General features: G+C 40.7%; 1 protein-coding gene across 2 annotated transcripts in view; it reads left to right on the top strand.

Moving 5' to 3' along the window:
* Positions 1–22,274, top strand: part of ELOVL5 (ELOVL fatty acid elongase 5) — a 97,258-nt gene that overhangs the window by 37,765 nt on the left and 37,219 nt on the right. For both annotated transcript variants that reach the window (XR_011650072.1, XM_058306892.1), the window contains exons 2-3: positions 14,828–14,893; positions 17,778–17,965. Coding sequence is in view for 1 of the 2 variants with exons in the window: in XM_058306892.1 (XP_058162875.1) it covers positions 14,828–14,893; positions 17,778–17,965 (254 nt within the window). In the remaining variant the exon portion in view is untranslated. The remainder of the gene's footprint in view (positions 1–14,827; positions 14,894–17,777; positions 17,966–22,274) is intronic.

Below are 22,274 nucleotides of genomic sequence, written 5' to 3'. Positions count from 1 at the left end.
GAATAGATATTAATTTTCTTTTTTTCTTAACCAAGTCCTTAATTTTCATTTTGGGACCTGTTAGTGTCTCTCCCTTAGTGTTCTAGCTTTAGGTGGGCACCTGATCACCTTACATTAATTGGATCACTGGCATCCCTTTCTTCATTTTGTTAAAGCAAAATGACATTAAGGCAGCTTAGGGTTCAATGTTGGTACTTGGGGAGAATTGAAATGAAAAGAAGATCTGGTTATTAGCCAGTCAGGATATTCAATTACATTAATATGACTACCGAAATACTTAGAGTTCTACTAAAATGTAGTCACCTTAGGGCCTAATTTCACCTTTTGCAGTTGTCTGGGGTTTTAAAGACAGTGGCACATTTGTTGAAAGTAGCCACTGGGTGAAAAGAGGAAAAGCGTGGCTATAAAGAGAGCTCATCTTGCTGGAGAATTTCCAGAAAGGGTACAGAAGAAGTCATCTCAGCCTTTTCTGGAAAGTGCCCTCCCTACTGTGGAGAGCCATGGGGATTAGATGGCTCCTTCCTGGGGACAGGCAGCCAGAAATCCACTGCAGAGTACAAGAGTGACTCCTGAACAAGGCTGGGCCCAGGACATGGGGGCACAAGTAGTGAGAGGAGTCCTCTGCATTATAAACTGCTCTGCCTACTGGTGGCCTTCATGACCTACCTGCCTGTCACCACAGGAGCATTGCTGTCGGCGGAGTTCGGCGTGGTGTTAGTTGTCTGTTTCTGAGCTTCTGTAGAAAAGAAAGTTGTTTAACTGCAAATCTCCAGACTTGGTGTGAAGTTCTGTAGGAGCCAACGCAGTCATTCCCTTGGCCGTTTGAGTCACACTGGAGTGTTTCCTGGGGCCCAGGAAAGTACCCTTGTCCTTTGTGGACATGGCTGCCGGTCTGAAACAAAAGTTTGCAGAAACTCTTTAGCTGAAAATCTTCCATGCTGGTATGTATCATAAGAATAGCAGGTGTTCCATTTATTCTTTCACAGGAAAAAAAAAAGTATTTTTCAGTACTGTGAGTTTGGTAATGTCTAGAAAGGTTTGTGGTTTTCATTTTAATAAGTGACATTTCAAATCCATTACAGACCATAAGCTGCCAACATGATAGCTTTAAAATACACTTTTAAAAAATCAGGTGTGTGATGATTTACAAAGAGCCCAAGTTTTGCGCATAGTAAGGTGACCAGCTCTTTCCAGTTTGCTCGAGGCTTACCTGATTGTAACACTGGAAGTCGTGTCTGAGGAAATCCCTTGGTCCTGAAAAACTACATGGGTTGGCCACTCTATGTCCTACGGACCTGGAGTTAATTAACTGCATACCTCAAATTGTTGAGGGACTTTGACCAATGCACTTAAAATCTTCAAACTTTAGTTTTCTCATCTAGATAATGGGAGTAATTCCTTCCATATTGAGTCTTTGAAAAGCTGAGCTGAGGTACTCAGCTTAGATTCCTTGCCTGCCAAGCTTCAGACTAGTAAAAGTGTTATATTGTTTTCATAACCAAATTCTATACTTTAGATGACCACATATGCCTTTTATTTCTCTTAGTTAAATCAAGGAGGAACCTGATATAAAAAGATCAAAGGAAAGTTTTCCATGGTTATAACTGGTATCTTGATGAGTAGTAACCAAAAGGAAAACTAGCAAGGAAAAGGAGAGTTGACTTTTAAGAACCTCCTTCTCATTAACTTCTAAGCCTTTTATCTGTTACTGAGTAACAAATTGTTCTAAGATTTAGCAGCTTAAACTATCAAACTCTTATTATCTCACACAATTTCTGAGGGTCAACAATCCCAGAGAAGTTTAGTTGGGTGGTTTTGGTTCAGGGTCTTTTGTGAGGTCTAGTCATGACTACAGTTAACTGAAGCTGACTTGGACCAGAGCATCTGCTTCCAGGCTCATTCACATGGCCATTAACAGAAGGCTTCGGTTCCTTGCCATACTGGCCTCTCCACAGGGCTTCCCTCCATAGGGCTGCTTCCCTCAGAGATAGTGATCCCAGAGGCAGAGATAGATACCAGCCAACCAAGATGGAAGTCTGGATGTCTTTTATAACTTAATCCCATGAATGCCATACCATCACTTTCACTGTATAATATTAGTCCTACACAACCCTGGTTCATTGTGGGAGGGGACTACATAAGGGTGTGACTATCAGGAGGAAAGGATCATTGGGGGCCATCTTAGAGGCTGCCCTCAGATACGAGATTCACTTGAAGGAACCTTGCGGTCATCTACACCAGGTACAGAAACTAAGAGGAAGTGACTTGGCTTAGGACTGATGATAACAGAGCCAGAAACAGAGAATCCATCTCTCAGTCAGTGTCTGAGCTCTCTCCATCACCCACTTTACCTCTTTCCAGGGAGTGTACACATTGGTTGTGGCCAAATATTTGCCATGAATTCTGGCAACCGCAGCTACTCAGTAGCATCCCACAATGCCCCAGTTCAATATAATTAAACAAATACTAAGTTCTTTGTGTGTGCCAAGAACAGTGGGAGCTCTGGGATTTATGGGGAGCTAGATGGATATGTTCCTTGCCCTCACTGAGGTTTACAGACTTGGCCACCTCTGACTCCTGGCTCAGGAAGGTGGTGACAGGTGTTCGGATTTTCCTTTCTGACAGTTATATTAATTACAGTGCCGTTCCAGAATGTGGAAAGTGTTTACACCACTTAATTCACGCTGGTTGTATGTGATGTGTACTACATAACACAGTGTGTAGAATATATGAGAACTGATCTCTAACTTGATGGAACTTTATTTCCACTTTAGAGATGATTTGAAGGAAATGATTCTCTTTTTCTGACTGGTGGAGTTAGAGCAAACAGGGACTTGTAACAGAATTTGTTGAAATGAAAAATAGCTTGTCCTTGAGATCACCATCCTAGTCTGGACTCTGTCAGTGTAATGCAACGTATTGATACTGCCTGGTGACAAAACTTCAAGAGCTGCAGGGGTTTTGTTAGAATGCAAAAGCTGAAATTACGTATACAGCAGTGGTTCCCAAACCAGGCTGCTCATCAGAATTACTGAAGAGCTTTTTAAAAAGACTATTTTCTCAGTTTCTAGACTATTGAATCAGAATTTTTAGGGCCAGGGCCCAGAAGTCTGTTTTCTACAACTCCCAAGTGATACTGAGATAGAGTCAGATTCATGAACACATTGTTACCAGACTCTGGAATGGCCTTCAGGCATTTATTCATTCACTCATTCATTCGTGGTTTCAGCCAATAATTAACAACTTGTCAGGCACAGATCCAGGCCCTGTGGAAGGATACAAATGGGGATATGAGAGATTCTGCCCTCAAAGCTTAGAGCCTAGTGCAGATTTTTGGACATCCGAACAAGCAATTACTGTATAACCAATAATCACAACACTTAAAAAATAAGCCTGTAATTTTATCCCTGATTGAAATACAGTGAAAGTGATAACAGGGTATGAAAATGAGGGCAAGAGACTCACTCTCCCTTTCTCATTTCATTTATCTTCCCATCTAGGTCTTCATTACATAGATTTCTAAGGCCCCAATTATCAAGCATCTTACGTGAACACAGCTGATTTTTTTTTTTAACTTAATGTTAAAACTGAGTTGATTCTGTATCTTACCCTATTTTCATGGATAAAGTTCTGTGAACTCAAAGACTGGGAATACATATTCTCTCCATCCTCTTTAACATAAATGTGTGAAGATGTGGTCCCTGGAAGGAAGTGGATGTGGCTCAAGTGATAGAGCTTTCACCTATCATATGGGAGGACCTGGGTTCGATCCCTGGGGCCTCCTGGTGAAAAAGAAGAAGAGAAAGCATGCCCACACGGCAAGCCAGTGCCCGCATAGTGAGCCAGTACATGCGTAGTGAGCCAGTGCCCCACACAAATGATTTGTGCAGCAAATGATGATGCAACAAAAGAGAGACAGGGGGAGAGTCATGGTGAAGCACAGCAGAAACAGGAACTGAGGTGGTGCTCTTGACAGGGAACCTCTCCCTATCAGGTATCTCCAGGATCGAATCCCGGTGACTCCTAGAGGAGAGAAAATGAGAAGAGAAGACAACACAGACAGCAAAAACAGCAGAGTGGGAGGAGGCGAAGGGGGGAATATAAATAAAATAAATAAATCTTTTTTTTAAAAAAAGATGTGATTTCTTGTGACCACCTGGGGTGTTTGAGAGTGGTGAAGATCACATATGGGGTATTTTGAGAGTAGAAGGCCATGGGAATAAGAGATCTGGGTTCAAATCTCCGTTCTACTAGCTCTGTGATCCTTGGCAACTTAAGCCACTCTCTTGATTACAGGAAATAAATAACTCTCCTGGCATTTACCCTATGCTAGTTGCCAGGAGTCCAAAAAAGGTATATCAGAAATAGGTTTACTTTCATGCTGTACTAAGGATAGAATAGACCCTGTTTCTCTTTTCCTCTCTCAGAGCAGTTGATGGCCAGCATCCTGTCAAAATTCCAGAGGTTTCTGTCCAGGGACTTACAAATCCCTGGATTAGTAAGTATCATTATGGCATGAGATTCCATCCAAAGTAGAGAATAATAGTGATGTGAGGTATGGATGTGGGCAAGTTTCACTGCCCATGAACTTTGCAGGCAAGTCCATTTTATGGCATAGGAACTGTTATAAGCATTGAACGTGAAATTGGTCAATCACAAAGGTCTTTGTAATGATGATGATAATAACGTTTTTCAGCATTTACTATGTGCGGAGCACTATTCTAAGCATTTTATGATTAATTTAATCACATGAGGAAGATACTATTATTACCTTCATTTTAGTGATGAGGAAAGTAATGTACAAAAAGGTTGACTTGCCCCAGGTTACATAGCTAATAAGTGATGGAGCGGGGACTTGAACCCAGGCTGTGTGCCTCCAGAGTTTGTGCTCCTAACCACTACTGCCGTAAAGTTCCTACATACATTGCTTACTACTTTTAAGTAGGTGTTTGTCTCTGTCACTCTTGTTTTCCTAAGGGCTATTTATACTGCCTGGTATGTAGTAAGTAGTCATTGAATATTTAGATGCAGGATATAGAGTGAACTGTCTTTCAGATGCAGGATATAGAGTGAAGGGCAGTTATTCTGAGAATCTTTGGAAACACAGAAATAAAGCCAGTCACAAGGGTGACCACATCCCTGCACTCCGTGGATCTTGATGGAGCTTTTACCTTGCTTAATTGCAGCCTGTGGGATTAATTAGTTACCATTAGCAAAGCTCTTTGTGAAAGTGAAGTTCTAAGTCCATCTCCAGCTGTCTGACCTTCATCCTTCAGCAAGGAACACTCTGTGCATGGAATAGCGTTGAGTTTTTCCAAATGTCAGAGTATGTTTCATCCAAGTAAGAGTTACCACCAGTTCTTGTTCTCCTGCTTTCAAATGAGGATTAAGCCAGCACCTTTAAGGTAATAAAATTCCACTAGAGTAATTTTCTGCAATAGTGAACCCCTGTTCATGCTTGTTGGGTAACTGGATTGATGTGTAGGTCGTTGTCCTAATAGTTAAATAAATAGCTATTTATTTATTTAATAAAATTTCCCCAACTGCTAAGGGTTGGGGAAAGAACTTTGAACTTGATGTTACATTCTCTCCTTAGCTATGAATAAGAATTCCCCTAGAATAAAGTTCAAAGAGCATGTTACTCTTCCCCTTCCCACCACTGAAAAAATTCCATCTGTGAGTTTCTGAGATAAAATACATTATGTCTCGCCTTCCAAGAGTACAAGAATTATCTCTTTTTCTCTTGAGTAGGAAAAAAAATTCCCTTGAATATTTAAAGTGTGTGGTGTTATCACTTTGGAATTTTTTTTACTATTTCATACCTTATAAAATGCCTCTCTTGATCATATAATAGACAAAGAGCAGAGCATCTCTGTTAGAGCCCTAGATCACTAGCATGGACAAAGTTTTCCCAGAAGAAATGCCTTTGTGACGAGGACTTATTCCACGTTTTAGGAACCTTCCAAGGGCTCCTTGTGTGTCAGTGCTTGACTAGGTTTTCCCTCCTTTTTATTTTCTAAAAGTGAGTATATGCCCTCATATATAGTATCAGTGGATAGTTATTGTACACATTCAACAAATCACTTGGGTACTTGCCCTTGAAGTGCTTGGGCTCTAGCTGAGAAGGCAGAATACGTTCCCATATTCTGAAATGCATAAGCATCCATAATCATACAAAAATTGAAATTGCTATATGCTAAATGAATTGACCAGACAGTGAAGCCACTAGAATCCAGAGGAGGAGCCTTTGGAGAAATGATAGGAAGGGAAGACAAGGGAGAGCAGAGAGGAAGTACCACAGATGATTCGTTTAGGAACAAAGGAAGCTTCTAGGATCTCCTTTGCCTCCACTGCATTATTAAAAGAATGTCCTTCTCCAGCAATGGTTAAAATGGAACATTTTAATTAACTGGTGGCAACCAAGAAGCAGGAGGAGGTGGGGGCTTCTCTTTCAACCTGTCTAATCTTACTTTTTGCTAGGGAAAACTGTTTTTTGTAACATTTTAACACCTCCCTTCCCCCCCCCCCCCCAATTATCTGTTACAGGTTATCTATCAGCCTTCTCTAACCTCATAACCTTCTTTAAGCTTGTAGCAGTGCCAAAGTACATATTGTTGCCCTAATTTTGCAGTTCCTTATCTAAGACCCCAAACAGGGCTTTGTTCATAGAAACAAATGACTTTCAGAGCATTCACAAATTTTTATTCCCTTAGAATGAGATTAGAAAATATGGGAATTCTACAGAAAAAAAAAAAAAATAAGTAGAGATTCCTGGATTGTCATAATGATGGTACATAAAGTTTTTATCTGCTGCGGATATGGCAGGTATTTTTCTCAAGCTGAGGATCTTGTAGATATTTTTCTCAAGCTGAGGTTTAATACGGAGTTATCTTTTATTTAAATGCCTGTATTCTCAAGGGATTCTGTTAAGGTACTTTCATATCTGAGAGCCTGTTAGTATATTGAGTGTTCTTTCCCTTATGGTTTTTGTGACAATGCTTTATATTTTAACATTTCTGAGTGTACTTATTTTCCACCTTTTATGCAGGAGCTGATTTTCCCAACCTAGAAAAACCTTTATAAAGTCGAGAAGGTTTTGTCACTACCAAATTAAAGCACCATTTCATTTTTGTAATGTTATTTGCCCCCGGCTTGAAGAATATTCCCATGTCTGCTTATCTGCTTAACACAAGTTACAAGGGGTAAATACATAGGAGAGGAGAGGAAATGAAGGGAACTTTCATCCTTGTGGCTCATGGGTTGTAAGCTCAGCTCATTTGACTCATTTTTAGGTGAACTTTAACAATTCAAAAGAAATAAAATGGGATATGATGAAGAAGTTATGCTATACAGTAATTAAAACTTCTGCAATAAACATTTTTAAACCAAAAGGAATGCGATTTGACTTACATAGGAAGGGTGGTTCTCAAAGCAAGCCGATTGCTACCCGCTACCATGACCTTAGCAGTAAGAAAAACCAAGGCTCAACCCTAAAGATCTCCATAACTAAGCTTTAGAGTTGGCAAGCAGCCAGGTTGTGGGTTTATGAAATTTGCTTTCTTTACAATAATTAGTATAGCAGCTCTCTTTACTATAATTTTTTAAAATCTTGATAAACCTTTTAAAACACATTTACCTTAAGATCCCAATAGTTTTCATTTGAACAGCTTTGTCCTGTTCGAGATATAAATGACCAAGAATATTAGCCTTTACACTCTCATGGAGACAGATACTTCACCTTGAGAACTGTGATGGAAGTAACTTATTATGCCATCTCCTCTCACTAACCCCAGTACCCTTCTCCCAGTGCTGCCACCCTTCCCAGCCCCCCACACCCACCATCTCCCTAACCTCCCATTCTCTCACATTTTGTCATCCCTCCTGGGAGTGACGTGGAAGGAGCAAGGGGCCTGGTTTGTTGTAAGGCTTATTGTAGCTTTCTTTCTTTCTTTCAGACATGCTTCCAGCAACTGTCTTTGATATTAGATCAAAGTGAACCCTAATACTCATTTCCCTCCACACAGATGACTCACCTGGGCAGTGCTGCTCCTGAAGGGAGCTTTCCAGGAGACAGATGGGTTTTCCCCGTGAACAGCACTCTTTTTAGCAGATTCGGTGTTTGCCCTTTTGTGTTCTGTATTTACAGGTTCTGTATTTTGTGCTGCATTTGTTCTGGTCTCTCTTGAATTCAGCCCTGAAACACTTAGTGCATGTGGCAGAAACTCACCAGGGACACAATAACTAATAAATAAGTGGTCGGGCTGATTCGGATGAAGGGGGTGCTGAACGCTCTCACACTTCCAAGCTTCTGTCAGGTGTCTTTTTAAAATAGAGTAATTTATAAAGAGAATGACCAGGCCCAGTTAATCAGTTTTCATAGTGAGATACTTAAAATGAGGCACAATTATACAGTTGCATGGTTACCAAAAACTCCAGAATTTTACCGTTGGAAGGGAGGTGGCTTCCACCTAAACAGTGTCTTTTGGAAAAATGTGCATCAAAGAGGAATTTTTTTTACAAATCCATTCTATTTACTTGCCTTTCTCCCCTTCTCCCTTTTCCGTTTGCATCCTTTTCTGTGGGTGGCTCTTTAGCTAGTCATTGCTTTGGGTTACTGTGTGAGGTCAGAATTTTTTTTTAATGGACCTTATTAACCCCCATCCTGACCTCTAGTTCTCGGAAGCCCCATAGGATGAGTGGGGGTCAGAGACAGCTGGTTGAAGAGGATTGGAAAATCTGGTTCCTGGGAAGTGCTAACTTCTCCTGACCTGCTGCCTCGCTTGCTGAAGCACACTTTTTTCCTGTCAGCATGTGGGGAACCATCCAGATCAAAGAACAGTTTATTCTTTTGCTGCATTTCAGGCCGAAGCTCCTCTACCAGCCGAGCTCAATCGGTGCCTTCACAGATGTAGAGTGCAGCTGTGTTTGCACTTGGCCCAGCCCTCAAGCAGCCTGTAGGGTGACTCAACTGGTTGAGGAGGTGATGTCAGTGCCCCATGTGCAGTTGGGAGATGGGGACCCGCTGGCCTGGCAGGGCGGTTGGCTTCTTGTGCAAAGTGGGTCATGCAAATTTCCTTTCCCATAATCCCAGACCATTTGGCAAAATATCTAGGGCTTTGCAGGCCCTGTGCCTCCCATGCCTTTGGAAAATAAAAGCATGTAGCTCAGCTCACAGGCCACTCAGCAAGTGCCCAATTTACTCAGTGGGACTGGCAGGCCTAGCCTGGCCTGAGGAATTCATTTGCCGAGACCTTTTGTACTGTTCATGGGGCACAACAGTGGAAGCTTCGCAAGGGAGATGAGAACGAAAAGGGCAGGAGGGCGGGCTGCAGCCGGGAGGGTGAGGGAACCATGGCAGTGTGAACAGTTAGGGAGCTGGCACCTTCTGCTCCCACTCTGTTGGCCACATGCTCCCTGCAAGATCTGCCAAGTGATTGACCTCTTGTAGCCACTGCTGAGCAAGGCCTGGGCCCCAGTGGGGAGGGGAGGAGAGCCACTCTCCACGCAGCTCCCCTCTCCTGCCTCCTGGGCCTCTAGCTGGAATGCCGTTTCTCAGTAGAGGGGTGGCTTCAGTTCTCTAGTCAGGTATCGGCTCTGTTGTCCCTAACTCCATTTTCTAAAATAAATCCCCACCGTATGATTCCATCTACTTTACCCTGCTTTATTTTTTCTTACTAACAGTTATTTTACAAATTCTGTACATGTGTGGTTATATCTGTATTTAATATTATGTTTATCATCTTTCTCCCACAGTGTAGAATTTTGTTTTGTTGCCTGCTCTATCCCCTAAAGCCTAGAGCAGTGCCTGGCATCTAACGGGCACTCAGTAAACGTGTGATATGAGCAAAAAAACCATAAGCATATGGTATCGAAGGGTGCTAGATATGTGGCTGGCTAGGCAGAAACAGGATATTGCGCCAAGTAAATGATGAAAGTAAACCTTTCGCGAAGATGTCTCTTGGTAACCTGTGTGAAAATAAACAACCCTATGTGGGGAGGTTATAGTACATGACCCTTAGTGGGCGTCGTCGGGGGAGAGTTCAAGAGAGACACTTGACAAGGCAAAGGCCAGCCCAGAATCAGGCTCGTGATTCATGGACTCCATTGACTGGGGGCCAGTGCTTCGGGGGCTACCTCCATCCTTTTTCCCTTTTGAACTTAGACACTCCAGGACAGTGAGCAATTCCTGGGAAACTATTGTTGTTGTTACTTTACATTCTTTTAAGAGAATATTTTGCTAATTATTTGATGTGTTCCTAAGTTTGATTGTGGAAAGTTCTGCAAACCTAAGAGAAGAATTCCCAAGCTGAGAATAAATGCAGTCTAAGAACAGATATATCATTATTGGCAAATAAATCATCTCTTGCATGTGCTTTTTTCAGAGAAGATACTCTATTTTATGAGCACTAAAGAGTGTCCCAGTGCCTGTCAGCTTTGACAGGGCCTCTATAAACATGGGTGTAGCCTCTGACTCTTTAGGACAGATGGCTTTTAATAGGATTCTTTAGTAACTCCAAATATAAAGTTCCACAGACCCTCTTGGTAGCCTGCTGCAGAGTTCTGTACTCATGGATTGAAGTTTTACCTTATATTTAATCAAGCTGTTGCCATGATGTTAGACTAGTTTTTCTGGTTGGTCTGTGCCCTTGTAATATTAGGTCATTTATAGCAATTCTTTGGTCTCATTTTTTTCCAGGTCCACTAATATTCTCGTCACTACCTCACCCTCCACAGGTCTGTTTTCTATCATTTTTAATCGTCATCTACTCTTGTTTCCAGCTTTCTTGTATTTCCCTTTTGTAAAAACCAAAACTGGTTACAGCCCTCTGAAAGGCCTTAGTTAAAAAGTAGAATAAGTAGAATCATTTCCTTATGACTTTCATTAGGTATATTCTTGGTAATAGCAGAATAATATTTGAATTTTATCTCCATAGCTCGATATGAAACATGTATATGTGGCTTATTTTAAGTATGCATCATTCTAACATCTACTCAGAAAACTGGATTTTTTGTTTGTTTTACTGCATCTGGCTTCTTTGCCCATTGTGACTCTACTTCTAGGTCACCAAGTGTGTTCCTTTGTGTTTATCCGTAAGTATTTGGCAAGTCTCTGTACACTAGTAGGTTCTTGTTATGTGTATCAAATTAGCACATTTAATTTCAACCTTGTCTCATGCATTTTTAAAATTTTTTATTATTATTGTTGTTAATTTTTAAGGAGGTACCAGGGATTGAACCCAGGACCTCATACATGGAAAGTAGGCACTCAACTACTCAGCTATATTGACTCCCCAGTAGAAGCTGGGTTTTTAAAATTTTGTTTTTAGGAGGAACCAGAGATCGAACCTAGGACCTTATACTTGCGAATGAGGCGCTCAGCCACTTAAGCTACATCCATTTCCCTTGTCTTTCATGTTTAGGCAAAATATCAATTTGATGAGCTCCTCTCTCTCTCTGAGGTGTTACCAACTTCACCAGCCATCTGTTAATGCCCTTAGAGGGTATAGGATGTGGAAGTGGACATTTTGGGTTGTCAGTGTCCAGGGGCTCACTGATGGCATTCAGTGGAGAGGGTCCTCAGATGGCTGATGATCCACAGTGCACACGACAGTGATTGGATGCAGTGGGAATGCCAGCATTATCCTTTCCAAGAAGCATGGATGGCCAGGGGTAGTTGCCGGTACTCATCATGGAGTTGATTCTGTGGCAAACACACAATATGAAGCATTTATCGAGGGTTAACTACATGCCAGACATTGTTCTAAAGGTTTCATTGTGTGTTAGCTCTTTTGATCTTAGCAACCTTAGAGGAAAAAAACATTAACTATTACCCTATTTAACAGATGGGACACTGAGGTGTAGAGAAGTTAAATAAGTGCCCAATATCACACTGGTAGTAAGTTGTTACAGTTAAATCCTCCTAGTCAGGTTGTTTGGTAACTACCAGAGCCATTCAGTAATTTCATTGTTAAAGTAGTTTTATCTGGAAATTAGCCCAAGAATACTTAAGCTTCAATGTGAAGAGCCAAGGAAAAGAGGTATAAATTAATGAAAATGATTTTGCCTTTGTGTTTGGAAGTTACAATATTGATGGTTATTTCTTTTGGTGTAATGATTAGGAAAGTTGAAACTTGGTGCCTGTGAACTTTAATTTAGAAATATTAAGAAATAGTCAATAAGAAACTGAAAAGATGCTCAGCTGCCCTCTAATTATTAAATACAAATCAAAATCAAAATGAGATGCCAATTTTCCCCTGTCAGAAATTGGTAAAACCCTTTGCTGGACAGTGGCGGACTTGGCCCAGTGGTTAGGGCGTCCGTCTACCACATGGGAGGTCTGCGGTTCAAACCCCGGACCTCCTTGACCTGTATGGAGCTGGCCCATGTACAGTGCTGATGCGCGCATGGAATGCCCTGCCATGCAGGGGTGTCCCCTGCATAGGGGAGCCCCACGCACAAGGAGTGTGCCCCGTAAGGAGAGCCACCCAGCACAAAAGAAAGTGCAGCCTGCCTAGGAATGGCGCTGCACACATGGAGAACTGACAAAAGATGATGCACCAAGAAAAGAGACACAGATTCCCGTGCCGCTGACAACAACAGAAGCGAACAAAGAAACAAGATGCAGCAAATAGACACAGAGAACAGACAACCGGGGCGGGGTGGGGAGAAATAAATAAATAAATCTTAAAAAAACAAACCCTTTGCTGGTGATGATTTGAGGAGAAAGGCATTCTCATTCAACATTAGTGGGAATGTAAGTTGTAGCTCTTTCAGAAGGCAATGTGGTGTAGTATCCAGAAACACCTTGGTATTTAAAATGCATGTATAAGCAATTCTACTGCAAAACACATTCCTAACAAAAATTAATAGGCATATATTAATTAGAGCATTATCTTAAATAGGAGCGAAAATGCAGGGGACTGTAGACTTAGAAGATTGAGGTAGATCTATAACTACATATATGAAACATTCTCCAAGATATTTTCTTAAGTGAAAGCAAACAACTAATATATACACTTTTAAATATAAGCATTCTTTTCTTAAGTTTTTGACTGTGGCCTCCGTAGTAAGAATATATTTTACATTATAACCAAGTACATAATACTTATAAATATGATACAATAAAACTAAAGTTTTATGAAATATTCTCACTAAAGGCAGAGCACTCTAATTCCTGTGTGTTTTTTTTGTTTTTTTTTAAAAGATTATTTAATTTATTTCTCTCCCTTTTCCCCCCTCCACGCCGGTTGCCTGTTCTCTGTGTCTATTTGCTGCCAGTCATCTTTGTCCGCTTCTGTTGTGGTCAGCGGCACAGGAATCTGTTTTTTTTTTTGTTGTTGTGTCATCTCTCCGTGTGTGCAGCGCCATTCATGGGCAGGCTGCACTTTCTTTTGCGCTGGGCAGCTCTCCTTAAAGGGCACACTCCTTGCGCGTGGGGCTCCCCTGCGTGGGGACACCCCTGCATGGCACTGCACTCCTTGCGCGCATCAGCACTGCACATGGGCCAGTTCCACACGGGTCAAGGAAGTCCAGGGTTTGAACCGCAGACCTCCCATGTGGTAGACGGACGCCCTGTCCACTGGGCCAAGTCCACCGCCTAATTCCTCTGTTTTGATCAGTTATTTATTTACTTATTTATTTTAAAGGTTTACTTTTATTTCTCCCCTCCCCCTTTCCTTTCCCCCCATTGTCTGCTCTCTGTCCATTCGCTGTGTGTTCTTCTGTGTCTGCTTATATTCTCATAAGCAGCTCTGTGAACAAATCCTGGGACTTTCCAGAGTGGGAGAGAGGCAATTACTTTCTTGCGTGACCTCAGCTCCCCTGTTCTGCTACGTCTTCTTATTTTCTCTCCTCTCTGTCTCTTGTTGCATCATCTTGCTGTGCCAGCTCTCTACGTCACCCGGCACTCTTACACGGAACGGTTTTCTGTGCAAGGTGTCATTCCCACACAGGGTGGCTCTCCTGCGCGGGGCTGCATTCCCTCATGGGCCGGCATTCCGCATGGGCCAGCTTGCCCTCACCAGGAGGCCCTGGGCATTGAACCCTGGACCTCCTATATGGTAGATGGGAGCCCAATTGGTTGAGCCACATCTGTTTCCCCAGTTATTTATTTTCAGTGGTAAGTTGACTTGATGTTGATGGATCCACCTCCATTCATGGGTTGCAACCCACATGGTCAAAACATCTATTTATCACTGCCTTGTCTGTATTCAAAAGAAGGAAATCTCTGGAAGTATATCCAAGAAATGTTAACATTAAGTTCCCTCTGTTGGTGGGGCTTAGGGATTATTTTCAGAGGAAATATATGATTTTTTTTGGTTTTGTTTTGTATTATTTGAGTTTTATACCATGATTTTAAGTATTTAAAAGTACTAATAAAACGCAGAGACAAACATCTTTTCAATGTGGCATTCCGTTCTCTGACATGACTCTTCTTGTCTTCGCTATCTTACTTCAAATCTCAGTTCTTGCCAAGACAGAATCTTCTCCCGTCTGCCACCTTTCCATCAAGTTCCACCTCTTCTCCCCACTGAAATTTCAGCTTTACAGAAAGAGTTTTCATGGAACTGAGAAACAAAAGTTCAGAAAACTGGCACTTCATTATAAAGTGAATTCACAGGATTGTATCTTTCCTTTTGATTTTCAAACTAGAACTAGCACATAATTTACTTTTGTGGTTTAAAAAAAACTTTTTTTTTAAGATGAGGAACTTAGTCTTGTCCATAGCATGCATATTCTTTGGAAAGAATGTGTTCTTATTTTTTTATGGAAAAGTATAAAAAAGTTTTAAATAGAATCTAATCGATGTCTTTTTCTTTCTTAATAGGTTTTAAAATGGAAAATTTTGATGCATCACTTAGTACCTATTTCAAGGCATTGCTAGGCCCCCGAGGTAAGATGAATTTTGGTTTTGCTCACTGTTTTTTCCCCTCATTATAGTCACTTACAAATATTACACTAAGAGATTCTAGAAAGTGCTAGTGTTTTCTGTGATAAAACTAAAACTTTACCTAGATAAGGAGTTTGCTGAGTTCCTCTGACAGTCGTTTAAATTGTGCAGTGCTTGTGGCTGTGACCCTCTCCCTAACTTTAGCTGGAGATCATATCATGCTGTAAAGCTTATAGCCTGAGAATACTATTGATTTCACCATTTTCAGTGGTATGTTTTCATCAGTTTTTGGAGTCTGTAGCTAAAACTGGTTTCTAAAATATACTGTTGCAAAAATTTAAAACTCTTCCTTTTACAATTTCAGTGCTTTTTAATAATGTCCTTTCATTTTGTGTCATGCAAATAGATAACTATATATACTGTAGTACTTTCATACTTCTCAGTCTTTTATGATCTTTTAGAAAAGTAAATCAGCTCCATATATCCTTCTTTTAATGTCAGTGTCTTATCTATGAAGAAGGAGCTTTTAGGTTCACAAAAAAAAAAACACAAAAACTACAAATGGCTTTTAAACAGATGAAAGATTGTTTCACTCGTTTTTAAAATACAAAAGAGAACAAGAAAAAGAGACTTCGTATGGCACAGATTAAATAATATGTTTGATACCATCTCTTAAAACAATGAGGATGTAGAGAAAGAGTCCAAATTGGTCCAGCCTCTCTGGAGGGCAGGCATTTATGCCTTATATTGAAATTAAAATGCACATGCTCTTTGACCTAGCTGTTCCACTCTTGAGATTATCCTACAACTAACCTTGGTCAGTTATGCAAAGATAAATATACAGATACTCATTACAACATTGTTTGTCAAAACTGGAAATCATCTAGATGCCCTTAATAGAGGACAGGTTCAATAAATTAGTTGAAAAGAATGAGTTAGATTTATCCCTGTGTGTTTGTATCATTTGTAATGCCTTACTTACTTCAGCTGTCAGGGACAGAAAATCCAACTTTAAATGACAGTCTACATTACTTCAAGGTAAGGTAGGGCAGCTCTACCCTGAGTTATTTCAGCGGCTCCGTGCTGTCAATAAGGACCCTTGTTTGATCATTTTCTTCTTTTCCATCCAAAGTATATCAGCAGCTTTGCCCTCAGAATACATTCCTGTGCCTTCCTTGATTGCAGGATGACTGCAGTAGCTTCTGGCTGAACACGAACCATGTTCTTAAGAACAAGGAAATTCTCTAGAACCCTTTACCAGTTAGTTAATGCCCCCTCAAAGCTCAGTGGCCAGACAATATTGCTTTACATGCCCATATCTGAACCCAGGGCTGGCCGGGTTTAGGAACACCGGGATGGGCTAGATCCATGAGGATTCGCTGACTGGGGCTGGGGAGAGCCACCCTGGAAACACATGGAATGTGGAAGGAGAATGGATGCTTGCTGATATGGACTGATGAAGCTCTGTCATACAGTGAAAAGAGCAACATGCAAAACAGAGCTTTAAGTAAAAGGAAATGGGAGATGTTTAGTGTGTGCATTTTTTCTGTTTGTCTGTGATATGACCACACAAACATAAGTCTTGTATTAGCTGCTGAGGGGACACTTGTTTCTTCAGAATTGATAGATTAGGCCCACAGCTGAGAGCAAAAGGCCTTAAGAACCCCCTTGCTAAGTTCCCTGGGGCCAGCCACCCCCCTGAAGAACTTCTGAGAAGTACCAGTTCAGCAGAACCAACTAGATTAGCTAGTGGGGAGGGGTTGGATGCATCTCCCTCTGAAGTCAAGGGAGGAATGCCATGAGAGTAACACTGGATAATTTAGAGTGTCTGCAAGAAAGGAAGACTACAATTGATTCCCTAAGTGGGCATACGTTTTATTTAACCTCTGCTTGTCCTATGAGATAATGGAACCAAGTATTGGGGAGAATTGGCCAGATGGTCAAAGATGGGGCAAAGACTGTTCCCACTAGCTGCTGTTTCTCAGAAGATGCAGGGGGTGAAACCTTTATGTGCCTCTGAGGAGTAGGTAAGGTTGAGAAGCTACAGGCTTTTTAGGGTTCTCCACAGCAGGGTACAAAGGGGAACCTACAGCAGAGGTGGCATCTTGGGAGTTAGCCAGAAGAGGAAGTTGAATCTTGCAGGGAATGGACAAACACCTAGAGTAGCTGGCCACTCCAGTCACACGTTACTCATAAACAGCAGGTCGGCAGGGAGTTTACTGCCATCAGGCATTTTGTCCCCTCTGCTGTTAACCATTGCACTCATGGCATATGCCACCTTTCTGATGAGTGACAGTGAAACTAAATGGCCACCTCCTCCTCACTAGTTATTCTAGGGTGGTAGAAGGTGTTAATGTCAGTTCTGCTGAACTGGTGGTTCTTAGAAGTCCTTCGGGGAAGTGGCTGATCTCTGAACTTAAGGGGATTCTTAGGGCCCTCTTCTTTTGACTTTATGCATTGCTGAACAGACTTGCTGACACTTGGCTGAGATGGAACACTTCAGAGTTCAAAGACTGCCACTTGGCTTTCATCGCCCCATGCATAGTTCAGCAGATCTGGTTAATATATCCAGTTAATGGAAAATCAGTGGCTGCTTCTTTTCTTTAAAATTCTTTGAAAAGGAGTATTTTGTATTATTTTACTTACAAAAACCATGAATAATGCACATTATTATTCAGAACCTATAACAAGGAAGTTCATCTTGCATGATGTGTTGAAAATTCAGGCCTCTCTTCTGGTTGCTTTGTAGGATTTGGAAACGTTAATATTAGGTGACTGTTACAAAATCGTGGTTAGAGAAATTTTTTTTAATGTTTGAAAAGTTGCGGTTATTTTTATATTTACCTTGTATAGCACTAAATATTTTTCTTCTTTTATTATTTTCCAGATGCTAGAGTAAAAGGATGGTTCCTTCTGGACAATTACATACCAACTTTTATCTGCTCTGTCATATACTTATTAATTGTATGGCTGGGACCAAAATACATGAAGAACAGACAGCCATTCTCTTGCCGGGGAATTTTAGTGGTCTATAACCTTGGACTCACGTTGCTGTCTCTCTATATGTTCTGTGAGGTAGGACAGAGGTTAACATGGTCTTCCTCTTATGTAAATGTACACACATTGCTGACCTCATTTGCGTTCTTAAATGATGAACTGCCTCAAGTGGAGTGAGGTGGGAGAGAGTTGGGAGAGCAAGTGCATTAGGGCATTTTGAGTATGTTTTAAAATTGATTTTTCAAAATGCCAGATGTATTTGTACAAATGCACCTGTTGGAATATCTAAAAAAAAGACGCCTTGCTGTTGATTTTTTTAATTGGGCTTGTGTTATATTCAGAATTAAAATAAATATTTTCAAAAATACTCTGTAAAACCAAATCCAGACTGAAAATGAACGAAACAAGAAAAAAAAATCTGTGAGGTTTTATAAGTAAGCATTTAATAAGTGCTTGATTCTTGTTTGGAGGTCGGGTGGCTGGGTGAGGAAGGAAGTAGGTGGTACTTGTGTTTGGGGTCTTTTATAGTAATTTAGGCTCTCTGTCCTGATCTGATAACTGAAAATAGCTTTGAGTTTTGACAAGTTATTTTTTTAAAAGCTAAGAAGTGTGGATGGTGAAGTCTGCTTGTAGGTTTTGAATTGTCTGTGTAAGTTCAGGCCCAGTTATTTCCTTTATATGACTGGAATGTTGAAAATCAGATTATGACCTGACATCATCAAAAGGCAAATGTAGCTTACATAAAAATGAAAGACAAATCTGAATCAACATTTCTGTTTTCTCTGTTTTGCAAGGTATAAGAATATAGTCTTTCAAGCTAAAGTGGGGGGAGGAAAGCTGCTTACCGGTGGTAAGCTCAGTTTGCATAATTTTTTAGGGGAAGGACTATACCCTAAGGCTTACAGCAGAGGCTTACAACAGAGACCTATTGGTAAACTTCTGGGATGGAGAGTTAAACCATAGAGAAAATGAACACTTTCCAAGCCCTACTATTAGGTTTTTAGCATGGCTTTTGTTCTCCAAGGGGTAGTAAAAAGAGGATATGGGGAGTAGGGAGAGGTGAGACATCAACATGAATCTTCAACTTAATGTTTGGAAGAAAATATGATTCTCCGTCAGCCTGAAGCTGTGATGGTGTCTCCCTGTCTGCACATAGTTGTGTGAGTGAATGTATAAGCTAGTGGAAAACACTGTATTTGATCAGTGGAAGGTAACAGCTATGGGAGATGTGTGTACTGTTGTTTTCTCACATACGTTTCATAAGCCAAGGTCGAGGTTTTATGGCTAGGATAGTAGATACTGCTGTCGTTGCTCTTATATCTATGGAATGTTCACAACTCCTTTTTTGCCCCCCCCCCCTTTTTTTGTCCTATTCTAGAATGAAGGCAGTTTAATTAGCCTCAGAGATGGCTATTGCAGGGGAAGTGCAAGGAATGACTCCTGGCCCCAGCACTGTGCAGCAAGCTGTCGGGTTTTTCAGGGTGAACTGTTTACTTTCCCATAATTGATAGACAATAGAGCCATTTCCTTAAGAAAACTTTTATAGAGTGTATTACTTATAGCAGTATGTTAGAGAAAAAATACTTAAGATTGTTAAGTTTTAATAGAACTTAAGTATGTGCCTTATATTTCTCCAGCCCTGGAGACATAGCTATAACTAACTGCCTAATATAACCCCTCTTAAACAGATAATCGACTGGTAAAGAGGGAAAGAAGACTGCTGTATAAATTGCTGCTTTGAGCATTTGAATGGATTTGTTGGGGGGTTCCAAACTCACCTTAATAGGAAATAGAGCTTGTTTCTTCTGACAGCTTGGTGAGAACAATAGAAGACTGAGCAATATCTAATAAGCACTGAATTTAGAGGTTTAAGAACTATACAGAAGAGGAAAATAACATTTTTAACTTAAAATTTATAGTACATTTACAGAGATAATATGCCAGGAAGCAGTTGTTCCTTATATTAAGTTTATAAAAATGTACACAGGTCAGATATGCCTGAGTTGAGAATAAGCCCTAGAACTCCAAATTGGATGGTATTTACATTTTACTTGGTTTGACTTTTTACACATAAACCTGTCAGTAGTACCTTGGTAACATGTCCTTTTGTTAGGCCTCAAAGCAAGGCCTTTATGGATAACCAGAGATGGCATGAAGAAAACTTCAACACGAGAGTTAGGCAAACTCACATTTATTACGTCTGCAGAGGTAAGGAGCCAAGGCCAGTCCACAGTGACTCAGACCTGACTCCCTGTGCTGCAGTTCCACTCTTGCTTAAATACCCAAGTTACTACTTAGCATTTGTTTTGATTATGCATTAGCTTTTATACATATGGATGAACACACATAGCTGGTTATATAATTGTATGATTAGCATGTTCAGGAAATCACGCTTGCACATACATTGCATGATCAAGAAAGGGGCAGATAACTCCACCCCTGGGTGGGAATTTTACTATGTTAATTAAGCAAGTTGAAATGAGGACAGCAAGGGGCTGCAGGTTGGGGCAACTGGTTGAAGCTGGTTTTCATACTTCATTGCTTCAACAGGATATTCTTGACCACCAAAAGTGGAATTTGGCCCAAAGAGAGGGTTGCATTTCATTACCTTCTAATTTACATACAATTCTTTTCTTTGTATCCTAGCAACAAGGAGAGAAACAAGTTACTTTCAGGTATTCGGTCATCCTACATCCATCACTTTGTCAAGTTTTGAATTTCTTAGCGACGTTTTACCTTTTTTACTTAGCATTTATGTGCCATTGAATACTAAACCATAGAGTCTCTAAAGAATATTTAAAATATGTAGTCATTTGTATTTTCTGTTTAATTATGTGGCATGAATTCACAGCTGCTTTGACAAGTTCAAGGTTAATCAACTTAAGACAGGAAGACATTGTGCAAGAAAGGAGGTTTTTAAAAATTTATGATTCAACATGGATTCATCTCAAAATGTAATATTGACTGGAAAAAACTTATTTGAAAAAGAGTATGAACGCTATATACCATTTATGTTTATTAAAAAAATATCCTCTCAGAACACAGTTTGTATTGTCATGGATACATATATATGTAGTAAAAGTATAAAACACATACAGAGAAAAAACATAGTAACTTTAGAAGAAAGTTATGTCTGAGAAGGAGCTGTACTTTAGATGCATTTTTGTAATGTATTATTTTTTAAATTTTAAATTTAATGTCAGGGAGAAACTGACATTTTAAAACTACTTAGAAGAAGGGAAAAACCTAAATTAGAATTTTAAAACTGAAACTGAGTTTAAAATGTAGAAAGAATGCAGACTTGTTCATAGTTTACATATTTAGGAGAAATAAAATTAAAAGGAGAGAATTTAAGTGGCATAACTTCTAATTATCTAGTTAAATTAGTGTTTATTCCCAGGAAAATATTTCTATTTCCAGTTAAAGAAGAGGAACAACTTAGTTTGCCTCAGTTATTCAACTTTGTCTGAGGCATAACCCTCAAAGCAAACATGAAATCTTGTGTCCCTTCCCCTGCTGAGATTCAGGGCATATTTCATCTGAATAGAAGTCCCACTGCTTTTTTCAAACTGTCCAAGTGTCTCTCCCCTGCCTTCCCCAGACCCCAAGTTGAGGATCCCTGCCTATCTCCTGCCACATTGCGACTTTTCCCATTATGCAGTTACAGCCAGCCTGGACCCAGTTTCCCCTGCCCACCCAGCAAGCTATCAAAACCACACCTGGCTCCTCTTAGTATTAAGGTGACAGTCCGCTTTGACTCTGTCCTGACATGGAAGCATTTTGATGTGCCTGCTCTTCTGGCACTGGGCCTCTGGCCTCTTTTAACCCTAAGGAGAAATAATCTAATTGCTTGGTTGGTTACAGTCAAAAAAAGGAGCACCCTGTTGATCAGCCTGTTGTTTAATGCACTGATCCTTGGATTCATCAGTAACTGCTAGAGAAGCAGGGTCAGTCCTGGGTAGTACACATGGCTTTGAACACCCCAGGAACGTTGTACAGCACTGAGCTCCTGGATCCTTCCCTTAGGAGAAGGTGGTACAGCTGGCAGGCCCTTGGGGCTTTCTTAACCTGTCCATTATGCTCAATTCTACTCACACCCCACGAGCACTCCAGGCTCTTTCCTTCTTCTGGGCCCCCACTCCTTAGAAACACCCTCTTCTACCCAGACCCAAGTCCATCTCTGTCCATTTCTGTCTCATTTTTGAGAACTTTGCTCAAGAATCAACTCTCAGTGAAGTCATGAGCATGCCAGGTGAGAGGACTCAGCTCTGCTGCTTTTTCAACCTCTCAAGTTCTCAAGGAATCTAATACCTTCCATTCTATTTAAGGGCTCATATGGATTTGTCTTCTCACATCCCCTCCCTAACCCCTACCTAACCATACAGAT

The sequence above is a fragment of the Dasypus novemcinctus genome, chromosome 11 (assembly GCF_030445035.2).
Source record: "Dasypus novemcinctus isolate mDasNov1 chromosome 11, mDasNov1.1.hap2, whole genome shotgun sequence".
Lineage (NCBI taxonomy): Eukaryota > Metazoa > Chordata > Mammalia > Cingulata > Dasypodidae > Dasypus > Dasypus novemcinctus.
The sequence above is the reverse complement of the archived record's forward strand: the minus strand, read 5'-3'. Positions and strand labels throughout refer to the sequence as shown.